General features: G+C 37.2%; 1 protein-coding gene across 2 annotated transcripts in view; it reads right to left on the reverse strand.

Moving 5' to 3' along the window:
* Window positions 1-3,744: 3,744 nt before the first annotated feature.
* LOC127654102 (RNA-binding protein Raly-like) overlaps window positions 3,745-24,424 on the reverse strand; it is a 105,549-nt gene continuing 84,869 nt past the window's right edge. For both annotated transcript variants that reach the window (XM_052141091.1, XM_052141092.1), the window contains 8 exons: window positions 24,016-24,295; window positions 19,227-19,299; window positions 17,474-17,521; window positions 13,888-14,045; window positions 13,298-13,411; window positions 8,822-8,952; window positions 8,514-8,558; window positions 3,745-4,242 (listed from right to left, as the gene is read on the reverse strand). In XM_052141091.1, coding sequence (XP_051997051.1) covers window positions 8,517-8,558; window positions 8,822-8,952; window positions 13,298-13,411; window positions 13,888-14,045; window positions 17,474-17,521; window positions 19,227-19,299; window positions 24,016-24,271 — 822 coding nt within the window. In that variant the 5' untranslated portion in view covers window positions 24,272-24,295 and the 3' untranslated portion in view covers window positions 3,745-4,242; window positions 8,514-8,516. The remainder of the gene's footprint in view (window positions 4,243-8,513; window positions 8,559-8,821; window positions 8,953-13,297; window positions 13,412-13,887; window positions 14,046-17,473; window positions 17,522-19,226; window positions 19,300-24,015; window positions 24,296-24,424) is intronic.

Raw genomic sequence — 24,424 nt, forward strand, 5'->3', positions numbered from 1 at the left:
AGGAAGTTAAAGCTCGGTCGCAAATGGGTCTGACAATGACCCCAAGCATACCTCCAGCGTTGTGGCAAAATTAAGGACAACCAAGTCAATGTATTGGAGTGGCCATCACAAAGCCCAGATCTCAATCCGATTGAACATTTGTGGGCGGAACTGAATAAGCATGTGCAAGCAAGGAGGCCTACAAACCTGACTCTGTTGCACCAGTTCTGTCTGGAGGAATGGGTCAATTTTCCAGCAATTTATTGTGAGAAGCTTGTGGAAGGCTACCCAAAATGTCTGACCTTAAGTCAAACAATTTAAAGGCAATGCTACCAAATATGAACAAAGTGAATGTAAACTTCTGACTCACTGGGAATGTGATGAAAGAAATAAAAGCTGAAATAAATAATCTCTACTATTATCCTGACATTTCACATTCTTAGAATAAAGTATCCTAACTGACCTAAGACAGACAATGTTTTCTATGATTAAATGTAATGATTCATACGTCCTTCACAAAGACGAATCTGCCCGATTCCAGCCTGGCTTAAGCACCCCTAGATCATCACTCATCCTCCACCAAATTTCACAGTGGGTGCGAGACACTGGCTTGTAGGCCTCTCTAGGTCTCCGTTGAACCATTAGATGACCAGGTGTTGGGCAAAGCTGAAAATTGGACTCATCAGAGAAGATGACCTTACTTCAGTCCTCTACGGTCCAATCCTTATGGCTCCTCACTAATGAAGGGCTTTTTTCTAGCTTTGCATGACTTCAGCCTTGCCCCTACGAGCCTGTTTCGAACCATCCTCGCCATGCACTTCACCCCAGCTGTCATTTGCCATTCTTTTTGTAGGTCACTTGATGTCATCTTACGGTTGTTAAGTGATATTGAAACACATGTAGAAATAATAAAAACAACATATATAAAAGTGACTTTCATTGCCCTAATATAAAATATGTAATATTTTTGTAGGCTAATAATATTAACATTTATTACAAATATATTCACTATTTCTTGCAAAATACCATAGTTACTACTACAGTTAATGTAACTACAGTACCTGTCAGGTATATTTCTATAAGGGTGCTGATTTGTGGAATGAAAAGCCTGTAATTACCATTGTGAATAGAACAATGTTTTCCTGTTTACCTCGTCACTGTAGTTTAATATGACGGGCAGTTTAATGTTGTTTCAACTAGCTTCAGCACAGAGCCTTTCAGTGTCTCGTGTCAGATGGGGTTATAACAGAGAATTCTGTGTCAAATTCAAATGTGCTTTCTGTACAGTACATTTGCCCCAAACATGGATTTGTAATGATGTAAAGGCGATGTGAATATTATTGTATTACAGTATTACGCTACATAATCCTATTTCCATCGGTCATTCCGTTAGAAAACATGCAGTAAACATTTAGAAAAATCACTAGCATGTGTCAAATTCCTTTAAACTGCAAGTTTTATGTTAATTGGCATGTGTTGCTGTATCTGGCCATTTCTGTTGTTAAAGTAGTTCCATTCGTATAGGATGCTTTGGCTATGATTAAAGGCATCGCCAGCACATGGGCTGAGCGACAAAGCAGCAGTCTTCTGGTTAACATCATACATCACTTAATTACAAGGTGACATTATGAGCAGGTTTTCTGCAGACCCGGACATGGCCTCGGATCGGGCATGTTAAACATGACAATTCTCCACTGCTGCATGAGGAAATGCACTTGAGTGTAATAAAAGTAAACTCGACTAGGTTCTGTGCACTCAAAAAGAGTTTTGCTCCACTAAACCTTCGCTTATCCCCATAGCTGATGCCAAAATGTACAAAGTCCCAATTTAGTTGGTTAATTGTTTCCAAATATTTGAGCCACTGTCGAGACGAGCTCAATACCCTTGCAACTCCATAAACTCGACTTTGCTGACTCAGGGAATGTTAATCAATGTAAATAAACAGGTTGAATGAGGTAAGAGCCAATGAGCCATTTAGAAGACTGATCACACTGTTAATTTAGCAACAGTAGGTTGAAAGTTAAGCTGCTAAAATCGGTCTGTGCTTTTCCGAAATTCTAAATACTACCCCCAGTGGCCAATGCTGGAAGTGTTGTTGAACGTATGGGCACATGTGAGCTCCAGGTTCCGGGTTAGTGTTGCCATAAGCGAGTTGTAATGCAATAGATAGGAATGCATATTTTATTAACTGTACACCCTAACCTCAACCTAACCATTAGTGGAGCACAAAAGTAATTTTAGAGCGAACATTCAACCTCATACTCGTGCTCACCATTATTTACATGACTGTGATTAATTGCTGGTTCACCCTGGACTAGAATCCATGTCATGGAGGTCGCTTGTGCTAGAGGGAAATGTGTTCACACTTAAATTGATACTTTTGTCAGTAATTTGTCCAAATGTGGATGATTTCAGGGTACATGTACTTTCAGAAACAACATGACGATTTCCCATTTGATCTTGGTGAAAGATGGTCGACTCGTATCTAAAAGGTAAACTTTTATCTGTGAAGTCTCAGAGAGTTGCATACACTGTGTTTCTTGTGTTTATTTGGAGTCCCACAGAAACCAACCTACATCAACCCCTAAATCTAACCCTAACCTTAATAACAGCTAATGTGACTATCGCAAGACTTTTGTAAATCGCGGCTTACCAATGTAAGACCCAATGAGGCAGTTTTTAATTAAAAAAAAATATAAAAAATTATAATCTATCATGCTAAATGTTTATTATTTTTCTACCCTATGGTAGAATTGTGCTAGAAAAATACAGTGTCAGTGGGAATCTACACAATCAGGAATTTCACCTGATGGACTTCCAGTGCCGAAGACATTTCTGTTGTTTTGTAAACTCATGTGAATTTGCATTATTGACCAATAGCAAGTTGCTTGGCTTGGCAGTGTCCGATATATGGACCATACCTGTGGTTACATCATAAAACATTGCTAGCATTAGGTGTGGTCTAATTACAAAGTAGTAAATTAATGTAATCTAATTACTATTTAGAACAAAAAGAAGTGGAGCACATTACATTTCAAATTCTTCTAATAGATTACAGTTACTGACTTACTTGGGTTACACATAATTCTAAAATAATATTGTAGAAGTAGAACAAATTTAAAAAGGAATTAAGTTAATAAGTAGGCCTACATCTGTTTGCATTTTGTGATAGCTGAAGGGTGTTCCCCCTTATGAGTCAATGAACACAGAGGACATTTATTTCTAATTCATTGAAGTAATCAGTAAAGTCAGTATCAGAGTACAATTTTAGAGTAGTAATTAGTAATTGGTGATTTACTTTTTTTGAGTAACATACCAACACTGCTTGTAGCTTATTGCTTTAATTGACCTGTGACACAATATCCAAACTTAAAACTTCTCCACTCAGCTTAGACCCCAATGATTGCCACTTGAAGCTATATTTCTTATGTAGGAGAGAGCAGATGCAATATAGCACTTCCATGTGCAGTCTTCCTACAGGTTGCATTAGATTGAAAAGAACCAGTTTTGATGTCTGGTTTTCTCATAAGCAGACCTCAAAGGGAGCTGCGCTCATATCTGCAATCCTCTTAATGGTGTGCCAAACAGATAAAAAAAGATGTGGAATAAGTTTCTTATGCCCTAATGATGAAGACAAGGTGCCAAGGATTTTATTCTTAAAGGATTTTATGCTGTTAGCAGGCAATATTTAAACATCTCGAAAAAAGACGCACAACGCAGCTCCGAAAACTGATCACTCAGCTACAGTCTGTTTCACAAGTCATCATAGTTTATTTACATCTCTAAATATCTCTTGAAGTCTCGAAAGTACAAGCAGAAAAAATTTGCACATGTAAATAAAAATAGCCAACCTTTCTGATTCTGACTGGCATATAAATAAAATGAAAAACATTGTAGAATAGCACAAACAGACAGGAGAGAAGGATGGGGATGAGGATATTTACATATTAGGTGCCAAAATGTATAGAAAAAAAGGTTCATTAATTGTGTTTTTTGGGGAGCATGAATGCAGAATATCTGTAGATCCCCTTTTGTTGTCTTGTGTGCAATGCTGTGTTCCGATCAGGAACTGTGGCCTTTTGTAATTAAATCCTGGTTCAGGGGCGACATTGCCCACCTCCCTCCCTCTGAACAGCTAGTTTAGCTCTTTGTCACATTGACAGCTGATGCTGGAGTTTTGACGGCACCTCTTGGTTTCAGTGTGTTCCCGCTGAGTCTGTGGTATTAAAACGTTTCTAGTCGACAGTGTTTTCCAGCTCCCTGCTGTAATAAATTAAAGAAAAGGAAGACAAGCATTAAGATGTGCAAGTGGAGAAAAACAGCTATGTCTAGAGACACTGTGTGGGTTGGTTGGGGATTGTTAATGGCTTGCTGGATTTGTGTCAATATTCACATGTGGTTTTATTCTCCCTCAGTTGCCCTTACAGCTAAAAAGCCAATATAATATATGTTCTGTTGCAATTCAAGGACAACTTAGAACAAAAATTCAAAAACACTGCCAGAAATCAATATATCATAGTTAATTTACAGAAATCGTATGCTAGTATTTTACAGTTCTCACTCTTATACTAATATATATATATATATATATATGTATATATGTGTGTGTGTACACTTGAGCCACATCAATGCCCTTGCATTAGAAAACAAGACATTGAACCATATGGCATCTCAAGTGGCAAACAAATGATGCTAGAGCTTTTCTCAGAACTAACCTCACTTTGTTTGCCATTTTTACAATAATTTAGTGGCGGGCTGTGCATTAAAATTTAGACCTTCAGTGTGATTTATTCCGTTAAGAAAACACAGTTTCACAATTAAAAAGATACCCTATGCCTTTGGGCTTCATACATTATGTCGCAGCTAACAAGTAATACCAATTGACATTTTAAAAACACGTCCACGCACGAAAGCCAGAACTTACAATGACACTAAATGCTCAAACAAGCTTAATTTTAACTGCAGCATGACTGTTTGTGATATGAACGTCTCCCAAACAGACATTCAAAATCATAATTTTTCATATTAATCTACCAAGGAGGACTATAATACCTCTCATTAGATATGTCTCCTAGCAACCCAACTGATAAACAATGCTGCAGCGCTAGCGTTTGTGCTTCAGGTGAACGATTATCAAAAGAGATTATAATGTTTTATACACCTGTTTCAGCAGGCATTTGTTAAACCAGCTTTAATATCATGTAATGTGGAAACAAACTAATTTATCGATATTACTTAATAAAGTGGATGTTTATCACTTACTTTGTATATCTCCCTGAGTGTCGACATGTTTGTGTGACGTCATGCCCCTGAATCTCGGCAAAATCAGAGATGAGAATTTCTGCACGAGCTAACAAATTGTAATTCTGACTTCAAGATGTATTTCATTGCACTTTTCCAAGTAGTTAGTTGTCAAATCCGACTTTCTGTGTTGAATGGAACGAAGCACTAATTTTCAAAACTTCATCCGACACTGAATGCTCAAGCAGCCTTATTTACACTTAGAAAACTAAGTGCTATGTTGCTATAACAATGCAAAAAGCACTTACCAATTAACTTGAGGTGAAAATCATTCCTCCTTTCATGATTAATAACATCTCGTGTTTTTAAATCCAAGTAATGACAGTCGACTCGTCAACAAGATCTCGCGCTCGCTTTCAAATTACGTCACTTAAAGCGTGATTGCGTCATTCAAGGTCAGTTAGAAGGCCTCGACCGGGACATATCCTATAAGCTTCCCCTGGCAAAACTCTATTGTATTTTGTTTACATATTGTATATTGTTATGTATATTTTGATAAGTCACTTGTGATTTGTACCCTTCTTTGGCAATAAAGAAAAAAAAAAAAAAAGACCGGGAAATATCCTAAAGACCACACCCACCAAGAACAAATAAATGAATCTGATTGGCTGATGAATATGACAATCTGACTTTAGTTGCTAATTTATTTGCACTGTTTGCACAATTCTTTGGAAATTCTGAAGGCCTGAGGGGGTGAAGCTCAAACTCACATACTGCTTTGGACATGTGATTTGTGAAACAGTTGTCACACTTCCCTTGTAAGCATCAAATTCTGTCTGACTGGATAAACGTTTAGTTTTTTCTCTATTTGTTTGTAGATAAAAATTTATAGATTGTAGATTAAAAATACATAGGCAAAAAGGTGATTGAGAATGAAAGGATGAAAAATATTTATTTATTTGGCATTTTAGGCCAGCAGAGAAGGCTTTTGTGGCCCTGGGAATTCACCACTGCTTTTAACCAACTGGTCCGGAGGTGCAGAGACCTTTAGAGGACTGGAAAGTAATAATTGCGTTTCCTCACAAAAGTTCTGTTTCTCCTTGCAAAAGTTTTACATTCCCTCTCAATTAATTTGGGTTTCCTTTCAATAAATGAACATGATTTTACAACAGTAATCATAGTTCGACCATGGAATTTGTTTTTTGGTAGTTTGATGGTGATTTATATATATATATATATATATATCTATATTTTTTTTTTTTTACCATTGTTTTGGTTTTCCTGTATTATTTCTACTACGGTTCTACGACGAATGTCATGGTTACAATATGGTTACTTTAGTAAAATCATGGTAAATTTGGTGGCTCTGTTTTTACTACAAATACCATAGATGGCCAATCCACCCCTGTTCGGCCCCAAAGTGCGTCGGCCCACCGGGAAAATGCCCGGCATGCCATATTACCAGTCCAGCTGGTAAAATTTAAAAAATTTTAAATGAATTTTAGAATTAGCATTTAAACAATTAGAATCTACTAGAAACACTAAAATAGCTGATAAACAAAAGACTTTATTCAAGACCAAGACTAAAAAAATTACTGTAAATATTAAATATTTAATACTATTAAATGTTACCATATACTGGGTTGCATGTAATGTGTAAGGTGTTGTAATTGGCCCAACTACCATTTTAACTGTTCCTGCCAACCAGTGAAACTATGGAAGGGTTTTGCTGACTAGTGCATATACTGTATACTGTAAACATATACGTTATACTTCTTATATGAAATGATGCCAGCTGTATTTAAAACATTTTATGGTTATGGAGGGTAAAAAACAATATAGCCAAGAAACACATTTTTACATTGATACATTGAAATTAGGCATGACAAAAAGCTTTAGCAATTTGATAAACTATGCCTATAAAAATATAGTTCATTAACTGTAGGTTGTTAACGGTTGCCAAGCAATGTTCACAGAAAGTTTTTTTGTTGGCTCAACAAATACTATGTATAAAATAAATAGCTTCGACTCAGAAATGTATATATTTATAACATTTTAGATTTACTTAATTTTAATTTATGTGTAACACAAAATATACATTTTAAAGTGAACTTAGAGAGTTACATAAAGTAAACGGATAATCACAAGTTCCTTGAACTTCTTTAGCTTACAAATCCATAAAATTAAGATTTAAGTACTACTAAATAAATCAATCAATCAAGTACAGATCTGAGGTTGTGGGGAATACCAATAAGCCCTAGAGCCTAAATAATTTAAGCATGTTTGTTTGGTCAAAATAAACTTATGTGAGCACTTAATTAGTTGTTATTAAGAATTTGTAGGGATTTTAGCTCTTTTTAGTTTTATTGATGATGTTTTACTGTAAAAAGCTGTTCAGTGTAAAGTCACCAGGATGATTAGTGTTCCATTAGGGGTCATCTTGGATCATGTTCAATCCATGCAATGTTTCCTTGCACATTTGAATATACTTAACTGAAGTGCAGCTTTATGTGCACTTCTTTGGGGACTCAACTTTAGTGGCTGACCTCAGTTATTACTTTCTTTAGAGCCAAGAACATTAAGTAGAAACAGTGCTATAAATGTGAATTTGAAACAACTTGCTATTAGTTGCTAAATCTTATTTAAGTAAATAAAGTTGAATGAACTCATACATATCTAACAAAGGTCTCATAGTTTAGCTGACATAGAATGAAAATAAGAAGAATTTACTTATAAGGCGTAATGCAAAAATGCTACGAATATATTTTAAGTAAATCCAGCTTGCCGCTATGATAAAGAAAAAAATGGCTTAAAACGTGACTCATCCAATCAGAATTTAGAGATCAAAGCATTTATTGTATAATACTACATCTATCTCCAAATTCCTCTATGTTGAATGTTTAATGATTAGAGCTTGTTCTTGAGTAGACAACAAAATAAAATCGTGCATGTCACCTGAGACCAAAATATGCAATAAACCTGAACGTTTGTAATTGATTTATGAAGTGCTTATTGTATAACCCATGTGGAGAATCATAGAGATAAATCCTAGTCAAGAAAACTCAAATTTGTGTTTTCATTCTGAACAGTATATTAAGTACCCCAGATTGAGCTTATTGAATTACCGTACAATGCCAAATTTTGTGATTTGTACTCGTTAAATTAATTTTTACAATCTGCTGGAAGAACAAATGTTTTCATCTTGGTGAAGTGCTCAAGCTGTGTCTGTAAACATCTCATGGTTTAAATTATCACTGTGATGCAGTAATCCATTCTTAGTGCTGAATTCTTGCCTTTTATTGAAGAATGGGGTCCATTTCAGATATGTGATTGTTTTCCTGAAGGGAGAAGAGATGAGAAATCATTTTTAGGAGACCGTTAATTTTAACAGCTGTTCTGTACAATGTGCAATTAAAGTTGATATATGAAGTAATATGTCCCAATCTTCATAGCTGCTGTTTTCTTGCAGCACATTCAAAAATGTTCTCACACAGTGGGTCTCTCCTAACCTATCGTGCAAAGACACATTCACTGTGATTTTTATTATTTCCCTTATCATTAGTCTATTTATCTTCTTATAATTCCATGCTGTCTGTCTCACCATGTATTCATCGCACTCCTCGTGTGTGTGGTCTTCTCCTTCCTCCACATCACTGTGCTGAAGATCCTCTGATTCTGAGCCCGACTCGTCCTGAGACAGTTCGCCCTTAATTTCATCTGCCTTTTGAAGTGCTGCACACACACACACACACACACACACACACACACACACACACACACACACACACACACACACACACACACACACACACACACACACACACACACACACGTAGTGTTTCCATAGACATAATGGTTTTTATACTGTACAAACTTTATATTCTATCCCCTAAACCTAACCCTACCCCTAAACCTAAACCTAACCCTCACAGAAAACTTTCTGCATTTTTACATTTTCAAAAAACATAATTTAGTATGATTTATAAGCAGTTTTCCTCATGGGGACCGACAAAATGTCCCCACAAGGTCAAAGATTTCGGGTTTTACTATCCTTATGGGGACATTTGGTCCCCACAAAGTGATAAATACACGCTCACACACACACACACACACACACACACACACACACACTCACACACACACACACACACATGTTGTGTTTCCATGTTTTATGGGGACTTTCCATAGACATAATGGTTTTTATACTGTACAAACTTTATATTCTATCCCCTAAACCTAACCCTACCCCTAAACCTAACCCTCACAGAAAACATTCTGCATTTTTACATTTTCAAAAAACATCATTTAGTATGATTTATAAGCTGTTTTCCTCATGGGGACCGACAAAATGTCCCCACAAGGTCAAACATTTCGGGTTTCACTATCCTTATGGGGACATTTGGTCCCCACAAAGTGATAAATACACGCTCACTCACACACACACACACACACACTCACACACACACACACACACACACACACACACACACACACATGTTGTGTTTCCATGTTTTATGGGGACTTTCCATAGACATAATGGTTTTTATACTGTACAAACTTTATATTCTATCCCCTAAACCTAACCCTACCCCTAAACCTAACCCTCACAGAAAACTTTCTGCATTTTTACATTTTCAAAAAACATAATTTAGTATGATTTATAAGCTGTTTTCCTCATGGGGACCGACAAAATGTCCCCACAAGGTCAAAAATTTCGGGTTTTACTATCCTTATGGGGACATTTGGTCCCCACAAAGTGATAAATACACGCTCACAAACACACACACACACACACACACACACACACACACACACACACACACACACACACACACACACACAACATACAATGATGTACAAATGCAAACACATAAGTAGCTTGCAATTAACTTTTTCTACCTTAAGACATCTGAGCTACAGACAGGAATGATCATGCTGCTGGCTGAAGAGAGGTATGCTATTACTTTTCTAAGCGGATGATAAAAGAGATGATAATCCCATAGTCACACTGTTCTTTGATAAAAGGGCCGGGACCAGAATCTCATATCAATTGGTGTTAGTCTCGTTTTAGGAAGTGAACATCATAGCAACCACCTACCAACACATAACAACATTCAGAACCCCTTAGCAACGTCATATCAACACAATGGCAACCACCCATAGCACCTTAACAACATGGTGGTGACTTTTGCAAAGGCAAGCACCACTTACATTTTCTTTGGAAAATATCAAAATATAATTTCATGATAAAATCTGTTTCAAGTATTGCACAATAAAGTGACAGTCTCTTTGCTTTGCTTTGCTTCTTGCATTGCTTAAACCAGCATTGCATGCATGTCTGGATCCATTGGGGGATTCTCTGTTCTCTTTTTCAGTACAAAACCACATTTCCAATTCTCACTTCCCAAACACCCTTCACACGTCTATAGAGACACATTGGAAGAGCTGACATTTAAAAAAAAAAAAAACAGTTGCCAAAAAAAGAAAAAGTTGGCACTTCCTTTAGTTTACACATCAGCCCGGCTGAAAAGTTATTAAGAGAATCCAAACTAAGTGCTAGTAGATTTTCTGTCCTCAGAGGAGCTGTTAAACTGCCTCATCCCCTACAGCCACACTTGAAAACACATTCAGAAATGTGCTCCGCTGTGCTCAGAGGGACATTATCATTGATTAGCGACAAGCCATTAGCCACATCATAACAATGCACAGACAGAATATGAAGGAGAATGAAGCTGGTTCTGTGTTAAGAATCACAGGAAGCACGTTGTGTAATGATTGTCAAATCGACTGCTGATATGAAATAGAGGGGCCAATCTGAAAAATTGGATTACAGCCACACATGTGTGCACCTAAAAAAGATCCATTCTAGGTGAATTACAGTGGAACAGGTTCCAACGTGACACAGACTGGAATATTTTGTTCCCTTTTGGAATTAGAGGTGAGTTCTGCCCCAATTTAACCCCTGGGGCTAGTATAGTGTGGTGTAGTACAGGACAGTGCAGTATAGTATAGTATAGTACAGTAAATAATATGCATTTGTACAGTATATTATTAGGCTAGAATATTTATAACCACACAACCAGGGCTAGTATAGTGTAGTACAGTACAGTATATAATAGTATAGTACAGTGCAGTATAGCACAGTATATAGTATTGTGGCAGGGCGGAGGGCGGGGTCAGTTGTGATTCTACACACCCGGTCCCTTATCAGGCTAATCAAGCCTCCGAGAGGGATAAAGGCCGACTGCGGAGGATGGTGTGGGAGAGAGAGATAGCTTACGGACATGTCCGTCATGTGTGTGTGTTTGTCTTTTGTTTAAGTGAACCATTAAAATATTATTTATGTCATCAAGCCGGTTCTCGCCTCCTCCTTTCCATTGAACTGCGTTACAAGTATGTATTTGTATATACTATTAGGCTCAAATCTTTATCACCATTCAACAGGGCTAGTATAGCATAGTATAGTATACAACAGTACAGTAGAGATTAGTACAGTATAGTATAAAAAAATGCAGTACAGTATAGAACAGTATAGTACAGTACAGTTTAGTATAGTGCAGTACAGTATAGTATATAGTATGTATTTCTATAATATACTATTAGGCTAGAATCTTTATCACCACACAACCAAGGCTAGTATAGTGTAGTACAGTATAGTATAGAAAAGTGCAGCACAGTATTGAATAGTATAGTACAGTACAGTTTAGTATAGTGCAGTACAGTATAGTACATTGGAATGCAGCATAGTACAGTGCAGTTTAGTATAGCACTGCATTACAGTATTGTATAGTACACAGCAGTATAGTATAATACAATGTAGTATAGTCAGGGTTGGGAGGGTTACTTCTGATATGTATTCCACTACAGATTACAGAATACATGATGTAAAATGTAATTTGTAGCGTATTCCGTTAGATTACTCAAGGTCAGTATTCAGATTACTTCTTCAGCACTGAAGTACTTTTTTCTCTGAAAAACCTAAATATCTAATGCAGTGTTGTTTCTAAAACAAGATAAATCTGATTAATATTGTTTTAAGGATGTTCGATATTTTACAGGAAAACAATAAAAAAATTATTATCAAGAATATGATTTTTGCCCTAATATCAAATATCTTACTAGAAAAAAGAAATTATGATATAACGTGAATTTTCTTGATAAAAAATAATGTAAAATGGCTAGAAATAGCATTTTAGATTAGCGTAAAGCTAACAATTTACACAAGGATTACTTATATTTCTTCTGCTCCAAACTTACTTCAAACGTATTCTCTGTCTGCTCGTATGAATGTAACACATCATAAGAAAGTGTTTCACCGCTGTTCAAATGCACTTTGGATCATTTATATGGATAAATGTTTTCCATCTGAAAGGATGAAATATTCAATGAAACAAATGACAATAAAATGCAAAGTAATCTCTTCAGTAATCTAAATACTTTTTGAATGTAACTGTATTCTAATGACAGATGATTTAAATTGTAACTGTAGAGGAATACAGTTACTTATAATTTATATTTTAAATACGTAATCCCGTTACATGTATTCCGTTACGCCCCAACCCTGAGTATAGTATAGTGAGTTAGGCATTGCTGAATTGCAATGATAACCCTGAATTGCAGGTTAGGGTAACACTTAGGTAAAAAAAATGACCTTGGGTTAATAATTTCAAGTGTGAAATACACTATGTATTAGTATGGATCTTATTCAAAGTAGGGTCATCTTTCATTTTTTGACATTTTTACCACGTGGCTGTGAGGGATAGACTTACAGTCTCTTCAATGGTTGTACTGTTGTTTTGGATCGTTCCGCGGACGGAACATAAAAAAAAACATATTTCCAAAAAATGTCTGTAGATAGAAATTTAGATGTGATCTAGGAGTTTTATACAGCTTTATATAGTGCACTCAATTGAAAAGGCCGCAAGTGCCTCAAAGCCTTGTTTTCATTCACATAAACAATCAACAAACAAGCTACTGTGAATAAGGTCTATAAACTTAATTTTTTTAGAACTTATTTGTGCATTGTGTATTGTGCATGAACTATACAGTAAATGGGAGGGTTTGTAAGCTATCGCACCTGCAGCACAGTATTTGTCTTCAGTGATTTGGTCGAGACGCCCCAGCAGTGCATCAATGTTGGACTTGATCTGAGTCAGTTCTGATTTGATAGCTTGCAGCTCGGTAGATTTCACTGCTCACACAGAAGAACACAATGCTTTAGCGTAATAAATCATTGTTTTTTATTTGCCATTAAAATAAGAACAGAAATGAAAGCAATTCCCTGGTATTTGGTAATGGAGCTGTATTGGAACATTGCCACCCCCAAAAAAGGTTTCTCAACTGCTTTATCATGGACATCCTAAATCCTAAACCTGGCATGTTCATCGGTAAAATGGACCAATTTGCAGTTCAAGAGTTCAAACAGACAATAAGTCATCTAATTTTACTGGCTCTCAGGAGATTCTCATGTGTTTTGCATTTCATGCAATGAAACCATCCTGAATGTCTGAATTCTGGTCAAAGGAACACGCCAAAATCTTAAATGGCTTTGATGTTTTAGGATTCAGCACATATTATGTTTAGATGAGTAACACTTGAAGCATTTAGAAAACTGAACTGTTAAATTCAGTAACATCAAGATATAAAATTATAAAAAGTTGAACTTACACTTGCGTTTGTCAGAACTGTTTGGTAGGATAGCAGATCTGGCCAGGAGTTTGACAGGTAATGACTTCAACCTGCGTACAACTGGCACCGCCACACGGGGGCGCTTCACTGGAACGGCTCTGGGCACAGGTGATACTCTGCCTCTGAATTCAAACAGTCTGGAGATAGACAGAGTCATATGGAGAACATAACAGTCCTGACTACCATATGCAATAACATTTCAACAGTACATATCCGTATGGATTGTTCTCAGGGAATGGTGCCATTTGTTGTTGCGTTGAACGTTTTTAATTATAATGAATTGGGAATAATGCAAACTGGCTGATAGTCCAATTATAAAAACAAAAAATAGAGTCAACTCTCTTATATAATATAACTAAAAGTGATCATATGTTTTTCTCAGTAAACGGTGCCATTTGTGCCTGAAAATGACCTCCAATCCAAATATGTTGCTATAGCCTTGCAGAGTACCAAGAGTTATTTATCGTTACTAACCCTTAAGCAAAATATTTTCAACGTTATTTCAACCCTGGTTATGTCACCATTATTTCAACAGTAAGTTTGCAATTCACGCAATTTGAATAGTTAACAGAGTACATTCTGGTAGTGTCACTCAGTTTTGATGCCTTTTAATAAACCATGACATATTTTGGGTTTAAACATTATAGGGTTGAAGGTGTAATGTGTTGTCAATTTTTGGTGCTTCTTTAATATCATGTCAGCAAGACCACTATTTTTAAAGGGATCACGTCACGGCATAACGGGTTGAAAACTTAATCTATCTAATTATGAGGAATTGGGAATGATGCAAATTGGCTGATTTTCCAATGAAAAAGAAACATTTAAATATAAGTTAACTAACAAAGAGAGACAAATATATCAAATAATGTGACTAATTGATTATATGGGTTGTTCTCAGGGAACAGATTTTATTTTATTTTTAATATTCAGATTAATGTAAAAAAAAAATGTTTTTTAAATTCATTCTGGTACAACATGATCACACGGGAAGTCAGCATGTTGTTTCCAAGAGTTCCGGTACCTTAGGATTAGCCACATTATGCCACCTCACCTACACGGTTTCTCCCAGAAGTGGGTTGCATCAGCAGCATTGGAGACCCAGGTTCATATCCCGCAAATGAAACCAGGAAATAATCGTGTTCGCATAATCAGCGATGCGCGTGATTTGTTGGTTGCATTTAACATATTTACTCCACTGGGAGTTAGGTTTACGTTTGGGGATTGGGTTGGGCCATACAGTTTATAAAATATGCATTTCTAATCAATGTATCACAGCCTGTGCAGCTGAAAACAACTCGCTTTACAACTTGTTTTTTGAGCGCCTTTGGGCACATTTCACCCAGACAACGGAGCTCACACATGCCCATATGCCCAACAACACTTACCACTTTGTTTTGCTTTTCAGTAAGCACAGACCGATTTCAGCTAAAGAAAAGTCAGTCTACTGTTTCCAATAACACTGAGGTCAGTTTGTCTGGTAGTACCATTCAGTTTTGATGCGGCTCAGATCAATGCATTATTTTTAAAGGGGGGGGTCTAAGTTGAATATCTTAAATGGCACTGTTTTCACTGAACCGTGATACTTCTATGCTACTTCTTCATCGAATTACTGCAATAATAAAGCGTGATCATGGTGTAACTGCTATACTGTACATCCAACATACATAAACCATCTCCTCATGGAGCTTGATGTTGACTCTCGGCTAAAACAAACCCCAAAACTGACAGCAAATTAAGAAATCCGTCTTTGTAACAGGGCCAAAAAGGCTTCAAAACAATGCAAAAAACAAATAGTTTGGACTCCGACAAAATCCAAGACTTTGCTCTAAGATCATCTGTGGTATGAGTTGTGAGACATGGAGGGATGCAAGTGAGTGAACTGTGAAAAGAAGATACTTTTGTCTTCAAAGCAAGAACGTCTGCTGCCCAGAAAGGAACTCAAACACAGCCAGCTGGCATCCATCTAGCGCTCTCTAACCGGCAAGTCTGACTGATCCAGAATCCTAGAGATAACTTGGAAACAGGTGTTGCTGAAATGATTGGATATCTTAGCTGTAAAATACCGTCCGGGTCAGCGTCACCCTAAGACGGCTGTAATTCAAGCAGGGAAGATCACAAGGGAGACATCAATAAACATGTCAGCTCATCATATGGACACAATATTCCTTACATCTGTGAACAAGTACGTCCAGCTGAGTCTCACAGCAGGGTTTCCATAGCCACCGTAAAGGGACGGTGGCCAACTACGTGCTTGCCATGTCAAAGTTTGCTTAACAGGTCATGGAGAGAGTTCTTGTGGAACAGATACCGTATATTTTTTCTCCCTTCTTTTTTCCCTTGCGCAGCTTACAGCTGTGTGCGAGTGTTTTTTTAAAGCGAGGTTCTATAAATTCTGCTGAAAAATCTGTGAGAAAATGACAGGAAGAGCTGTGCTGGAGAGAGAAAACGGATAATGTGGCTCACTTCATTTTCAGTCACTTTTGGGTTACTCTACAAACTGTGCTCCACAGCCTCTATATAAACCCTGATTTTTGAATTATGATTTCGAGGTGAGAATATTTAACTAATATCACTTGAGCAAGAATGCGATATGGCCCTACATCAGCACAGGCCACAGGTCGAGTGCCGTAGGTAATTACAGCAGTGCTGATTTAGGGCCATATAGCACAATTGCGAGTGTGATATTGCTTATATACAACAGTTCAATGAACAAGTAAATAATTATTTTTTGGAAAAACTGAGTATGGTCATAGAAAATGCATTTGTGCATGGAACTACATTATTACGCGACGGATCAGATGAGAGAGACGGAGCGTGTGTCATCACTTGTTCCACTCCCTAGCAGAGATGCTGTCAGCTTTCTGAAGATCAGCTTTCTCAGTGAAAAAATTGCCATCCAAGAGGTAGCCGGTGCGCAAGAGTCATTCACTGTAGAAACAGCAATCTTCACCGCCATTTTAAACAGTGTGACCTCTCCAATGTGGAAAGTCCGGTAAGAGGTATGCGCCTTGAATTTGTGTCTCTCAGCTTTGATGAGCCTAATACTGAAGTTATTAGTTTAAATCCATTTAAAGCTATTTTCTAGCTTTAGTAGTGTAGTAGTAATACAAGCGATCACGTAGTGCTGTTGTATGTAAACACTGACTGACGCTGACTTCATGTCACCAAACTGGCTCACATTACACACAAAAATTATCTTTTGCCACCACCTGCTGTCTAACATATGTAATGTTAAACATTTTTACAGACACATATACAGTAGCTCTTAACACATCTGCACTGCCCTTACACTTTAGTTTAGGATGACGAACACAAGCGGAGTAATACATACAGTGAAGCATCCGAGTGATGATGGTGTGAGACCATCAGTACTCATGGAATGTCACTCGTCCAAACAGAGTCGAGGACCGGAACTAACTGTTGTATATTGCATATTATTTCACCGGACTCTGGGTTTATGCACTGCAGCCTTTAGATTTGCATGTCTGGTTGTAATTGTTGGAGGTAACCTACATTTCATGAGCAAAACTGACATATTTGAAATCATGCAAAAGCATGGACTCACCTGTCATAGAAGTCATCTCTGTAGTAATCATAGTCAAATTCATAACCACTGCAAAGAATAAAAACAAAAAACGTTTTTTTAAATCATACCTAACGTTCACATGGATATACCGGACTTGAAAAAGTGAAAACTTTTTTTTTTTACATAAAGGGGCAACCAGGGCTATTTTTTTAATTTTTGTTACAAAATTTACATTTTCACCATTAAAGGGATAGTTCGCCCAAAAATGAAAATTCTCTCATAATTTACTCACCCTCATGTCATCCCAGATGTGTATGACTTCCTTTCTTCAGCAGAACACAAACAAAGATTTTCAGAACAATATCTAATCTCTGTAGGTCCATACAATGCAAGTGAAAGGGGATCAGATCTTTGTAGTCCCAAAAATCACATAAAGGAAAAAGAAGTAATTCATAAGACTCCAGTGGTTAAATCTCTATCTTCACAAGTGATATAATAGGTGTGGGTGAGAAACAGATCAAAATGTAAGTAAATGTTTTTATACTCTAAATCTCCACTTTTACTTTCACTTTTCCATCTGAATACATATTGATATGTTTCTCACCCACACCTATTATATTGCTTCTGAAGATGGATTTAAACACTGAAGTCATATGTTTTACTTTTATGTTAACTTTAAGTGATTTTCTAGAGCTACAAATATCACAATTCACTTCCATTGTATGGACCTACAGAGCTGAGATATTTTTCTAAAAATCTTTATTTGTATTCTGCCAAAAAATAACGTCTTACACATCTGGAATGGCATGGGTGTGAGTAAGTGATAAGATATTTTACATTTTTGGGTGAACTATCCCTTTAATGCCCAGGAAAAAAAGATCCAGTTAGTTTAACAATCAATATATCGGAGTATGTTTTCACAATACATGGGGCAAGTTGTCACATTAGGAGGCTGCTGTATATTGGCACAGATTTACTTTTGTCTGAAAGTACTATATAGAGTAAAAAAGCCATCTTCCACAATATCTATGTTAAAAAGTCCTTATAGGCTATTAAATGGCTTTTCAGCAACATTTAAACAGTAAAACATTACACAAAAAACACAAAACAATTTATTCAACATACAAAAACGGTTACAAAATACAGTTTCGATCCAAATAGTTGAATAAAATTACTATATAAACACATGGGAGAGCTTGCCCCAGTGTCCACATGACAACTTGTCTTACCTAACATTAAGGAAAAATACTCATGTCTTAAGAAAAATGTCAACCTTTCAGTTAAAATCTACCGGTACCTTCATTATATAATTGAACCTAATGTATCCCAGCAACAAATATGATGATTTTGGAATATAAGTAAGGACAAAATTCAAAACAAAGTGTCCTAATTTACTTAAATAGGAGTGGTGGTGGTGTAGTGGGCTAAAGCACTAAACTGGTAATCAGAAGGTTGCTTGTTCGATCCCCACAGCCACCACCATTGTGTCCTTGAGCAAGACACTTAACTCCAGGTTGCTCCGGGGGATTGCCCCTTTGGATAAAAGCGTCTGCCAAATGCATAAATGTAAATGTAATTTAAGACAATTGTGAATTAGGTGTGTGAACATTTATGTCCACTAATGTACATTTGACTCAAAACCTTACAGCCCTACTGACAACATTCCCATGTGACAACTAGCCCCAATCTCCCCTGCAGTATCTAAATGTGTGATAACGTGCAGTTTTGCTACCCTAACTCTAGATAACAGATGTTAATAACAGTCTATAATGAAGGCTTCTTCTGCAATCACCTGTATAATGCCGCTGCAGTTCTCTTTAGTCCTTTAGGCCTGTTAGGTTTGGGTTCACCTGCCATGTTAGTATCTGTGAATATGAGCAGAAAACATACATTACAGTTCAAAATCAATTTTTACTTAAAATCCTCTTCTGAAATGTAGGTTATGAAAGTGCACAAAGTAATTTCACCAAGTAATTATTTAATATAGCTTTTCACAATGACATATGCAGCTATTCGGTAATAATAAGTTATTGAGGCACTTGAGGCTGTTTTGAAATAACTCTGTAATTATCATGGTGCACAGTTTATGGACACTTGTTAAGTGGGAGTGTGCTGATATACATACCGACATAATCATTACATCCACCAGAGGGCACTCACCACCCACTCAACTACAGCTTTCTTGCCTGAATGAAAATAAATCCCTTTTCTTTTTAACAATAGATTATGTTTTATTTTTTTTTAAACAGAATAGGACTGTACCTGTTTCTAATTAATTTGATTTGGTGGCTTAAAGTGAGGAATATTCCATATGAGTTCCACCACATGCATCGTTTTTGAGTAAATAAGTTAAAGCATCCTATTAAAATTTCTGATGGTAATTTTCCACCAAGTTAAAATTAGTTAGAATAAGTGACAGATTTTTTTTCTTCCTGCAGACGCTTTGATTTGAACCGCTCGCGTGACCTTATAAAGATACCCTGATGAATAACTGTTTTATTTATCTCCCACATAGAATATCTAATCACACTTGGGTGTTGGCGAGTTTTAGTTTTAGACCCTGATCCAGAATCTGTCCTCTCCTCAACACCTCAGTCTTGTTTGCTTCAAGTTTGTAACAGCAATGACAGGAGGAGAAGCAGAAAGAGAATAATGGATAGCTGAGAAACAATGGACGACATGCCACTGTCACCAAATTTCATATTTCGACCACTTAAATTAGTACAGAAGTGGTGGCTGATGTTTGAGGTAGCGAGAGGTGCCAGGGTTTTTTGAGGGAGACCTGTCAGCTGCAATGATTTCCTTGAGCTACGAGACTGATTGGCCAGTAGGGAATGAGCGGTACAGTGTGATTGACAGGTCTCTGGGGCTGTCAAGTGGAAGCCGAAGGCTCCATTGAGCGCGAAACAGCGGTTAATCTGACCACTGGAAAAAAAAAAGGATGTCATCAAGCAGCTGGAGAGGGCTGGAGGGCAAAAGGGAGAAGATGAGAGACAGAGAAAACAAAGATTGAAACAGAAGGAGACAGAGATCTAACTAAATTGAGGCAAAGATGGGTGAAATGTTGGATTTCGTATAGGGACAGATAGAGATAGAGACGTGCTGTTACAAAACCTAGAACTAGATTTTCTCGATAGCTATTCCATGGCACCGTAATTATGCTACCTCCCTTGTTTTGACCGAGAATGATGCTGAATTAATCACTTGAATTAATCACATGTATCCTTTGTTGAGAGGGCAATCTCATAGTAGACTGCAACAAATTCAGGAAAAAAACCCCAAAACAAATCCAATAAAGCGGATTAAGCGAAAATGAAAAACTATTACAAATTAACAAATTTCATTCAATACTGAATGGGATGGGAACCGAAACGGGCTCTTATTAAGAACTGGTTCCATTTTTTAAAAGAAAAAAGAAAAGATGATTAAATCTTTCGGTTCTTTTGGCGATTCTCGAATGTGCATTCAGATGGATGGATGTGGATGGATAACCAAATTAAAATACCAGTGCTGTTTTTCCTGTGCCGCTACTGAATCTACATTGTGAAACATACAGAGTGGCCCATTGTAGTCTAATTCCTTAATGAATTACTCTTATTAGCAGGTTCTTTTTAGTGAAACAAAAACTTCTGAATCAGTTTTTATTTTTCCCCCTTTTTCTCCCAATTTGGAATGCACAATTCCCAATGTGCATTTAAGTCCTCAGATATTTTACAGTGATTCGCCTCAATCCGGGTGGTGGAGGACAAATCCCAGCTGCCTACGCATCTGAGACCATCAATCTGCATGTCTTAACACATGGCTTGTTGAGTGCGTTGCCACAGAGACATAGCATTTGTGGAGGCTTCACACCATCCACGCTCAACTCACCACGTGCCCCACTGAGAACAAACCACATTATTAGTGACCACAAGGAGGTTACCCCATTCGACTCTACCCTCCCTTGCATCTGGGCAAATTTGGTTGCTTAGGAGATCTTGCTGGAGTCACTCAGCACACCCTGGGATTCAAACTAGCAAACTAGCGAACTTCAGGGGTGATAGCCAGCCTCTTTACCACTGAGCTGACCAGCCCCCCCATCAGTTGGAGTTCCTGAATTATTTGAACTCACCTACTGAACCGCAAGTTTTGTCATGTCTGACTCGAAATGATTCAATTTTTGGATTTCATCATTTGGCAACAGACAGCCAAAGGTATTAAATGCAATAAGAATTACTTATTTCCAAATATTCTTCCTCAAAAGTACAAAACGAATCATTAATGGAAATGTCAAGGAACAAGAATCATTGAGACGAATCAGAATCGGAAGTTCCATGTGATTAGAAATTGAACTTTTAATCAATAAGTGTGTGATGTGTATTTTTATGCTCTTTAGAATAACGCTCCATTAGCTTAGCAACATGCTAATGTCAATTTAAAGTGCTATTTGCTATTTCTAAAGCATCTGTTATGACCTTATAAGTGCATACATGACGTTAGGATGCTGCTTTAAGGCTTGGGTATATACATTTTTCCATTCCCTCTCGGGCATGGTCAAGTGCTCAGCATTTCACAGTATACTTTTTTGACCACAAAGTCATGCAAACAAGTTTGACACATGAACGCTACAACTGCTTTTGTGATACTCCATTAGCACAGTGAGTGCAAGGTATATGTGCTAACAGGGGCAAGTTTACGATTTCTGAGGCCTCAAGCAACCGACCAAGCCGGGGGCCCCATTTCAAAAAGTTTTGCCCAACATATTTGAGGATGTGTTGTATACAATAGTAATATATTCCTGTTTTATTTACTTTACTTTCACCTGGAGCTTATATCCTGATGCTGAGGCTGTATTTTATTTATTTATTTATTCACCATGCAACGACTGACACAGAACGCAGGTGTCTCGGCTGGCATTTTTTAAACCTGAAGCTCTTTTTAACTTGACCCAGTGTCTAAAAATGTGCCAGTTCTTCGTGAGACACTGAAGACAGTGAGAAACAGTGAGAAACGGTGCAGCAGGTATGGATGTTTGTCCAGCATGTTTACACAGGAAAACGATGTAAAAACAGAGCAGATGCAGGAAAAAACATGTTCAGTGTGAACAGCCCCTAATTCATTCATTCGCATGTATCTGTGAGTGAGAGCGTGTGCGCGAAACAAGTTTGGATAGCCTATATAGGCCTGTGTTTGTTTTCATAAATTTCAAACCCTACTTAAAAAATCTCGCCTCTCGTGACCCCCGCGGCTTCTAAGTGACCTGCTCTAAGAGCGCTGACAACAGTGTATTCACGCATGTACCCAGAAAATCCTGTCACCTCCCAAGTGTTTTTTTGCAGAGATTTCCTACAGGGGCTGGGCCCCCCTGACGTCCGTGGCCCCTTGCAATTGCATGGTTTGCGTGGTGGTTAAAACTGCTACTGTGTACCAATAACGTCCAAAACACTTCTAATTATACTTTGGCCTTTAAAGGCAGCTGCCTATGTAGGCAGAAGGCAGGCAGCTAACTAGCTTTTTGATCTGAGCTATAGACATGGGCGGGGCATAAGCAGTCAGTTGCCAGGATACCAGCACAGCAGAGAAACCAAGCAGTGCCTAGAGGTCACCTGGTAGAGAATGCTCCACAACTAGCTGGTATGATGAGGCTTAAAACTACTTAACAATAATAACACCATAAACTGAAATAGCACTGGAGGAGATAAGACCACACACTGTTAGTATATTCAATTGAAGGTCACCATTAAGTGGCACATGTTAAAGACACATTTAAATTGAATTTCCAGGAATCTAGTTAGCCTGGGGTAGCCTATGGCATAAAATGAATTGTTGTTAGTCTTAATTGGGTTTCTCTGAACACAGAGACTATGTCCAGAATAGAATACCACCACTCTTACTATATTATGTTTGAAGTGTGTAATAAAAAAAAAAAAACAACAACATATATAGCCTGTATTAAAAATGGATGCATTTTAGTTTCATAACAATTTGAATATACTGTATATACTAATATATATATATATATATATATATATATATATATATATATATATATATATATATATATATATATATATATATATATATATACAGTATATTAGTATATAAAGTATATTTACGGATTTCAATTTCATAACAAAATGCTAACCAAATGCTTTCCAGAGTGCCCTAAAAGTCACACAAGGTGTTTTTGCGCACTTTTTTTTTAATCTTGCAAAGCTGTCATTGTGGGAAATGAAACAAAACAATAACAACTACAATTATTAAAGGGGTAGTTCACCCAAAAATTTGAATTATGTTATTTGCTCACCTTCATGTTGTTTCGAACCTGCGTGTCTTTCTTTCTTCCATTGAACACTAAAGGAAATGTTTGGCAGAACGTTACAGGGACTGACAGCCTTAGTCATCATTCACTTTTATTGAATTTGTTTTTGCTGTTCAATAAAAGTGAATGGTGTCTAAAGCTAGTATTATGCCTGACATTGAAGAAAGTCATTTATGGCTTAAGAACAACATGAGAAAATAATGACAGAAATATTCATTTTTGGGTGAACTATACCTTTTATGCAAATGACTTATTCTAGCTTGTTAATTTTTTAACTCACCAAGGGTCTGTCCAGCTAGTACACGGCCATTTTCTCCAATGACAGCACCACGGGCATGCCTCTCATTTGCGTACTGAACAAAGGCGTAGCCTTTGTGAACTGAGCAGCCCAGCACACGGCCATATTTGGAGAAGATTGTCTCGACGTCACTCTTTTTCACAACCGCTGTGTTCAGGTTACCGATAAACACGCGTGAGTTGATAGATTTGGGGTCGTTTTTGTTGGTAATGTTGCTCGTCTGGACTTTCAGAGACATTTTGGCTCCAATGTGAACAGCAATCTGGGGAAGAAACAGAAAATGCAAGTTCAGAAAACAGCGGTAAGATCCCCAAAATCGAAAGAGCCAAAGAAATTATATAGTGTTTGGCATAAATAAAATTATGTCTATTTTAATGACCATTAAGAGTTT

This window comes from Xyrauchen texanus, chromosome 13 (genome assembly GCF_025860055.1).
Source record: "Xyrauchen texanus isolate HMW12.3.18 chromosome 13, RBS_HiC_50CHRs, whole genome shotgun sequence".
In the NCBI taxonomy this organism is placed as follows: domain Eukaryota; kingdom Metazoa; phylum Chordata; class Actinopteri; order Cypriniformes; family Catostomidae; genus Xyrauchen; species Xyrauchen texanus.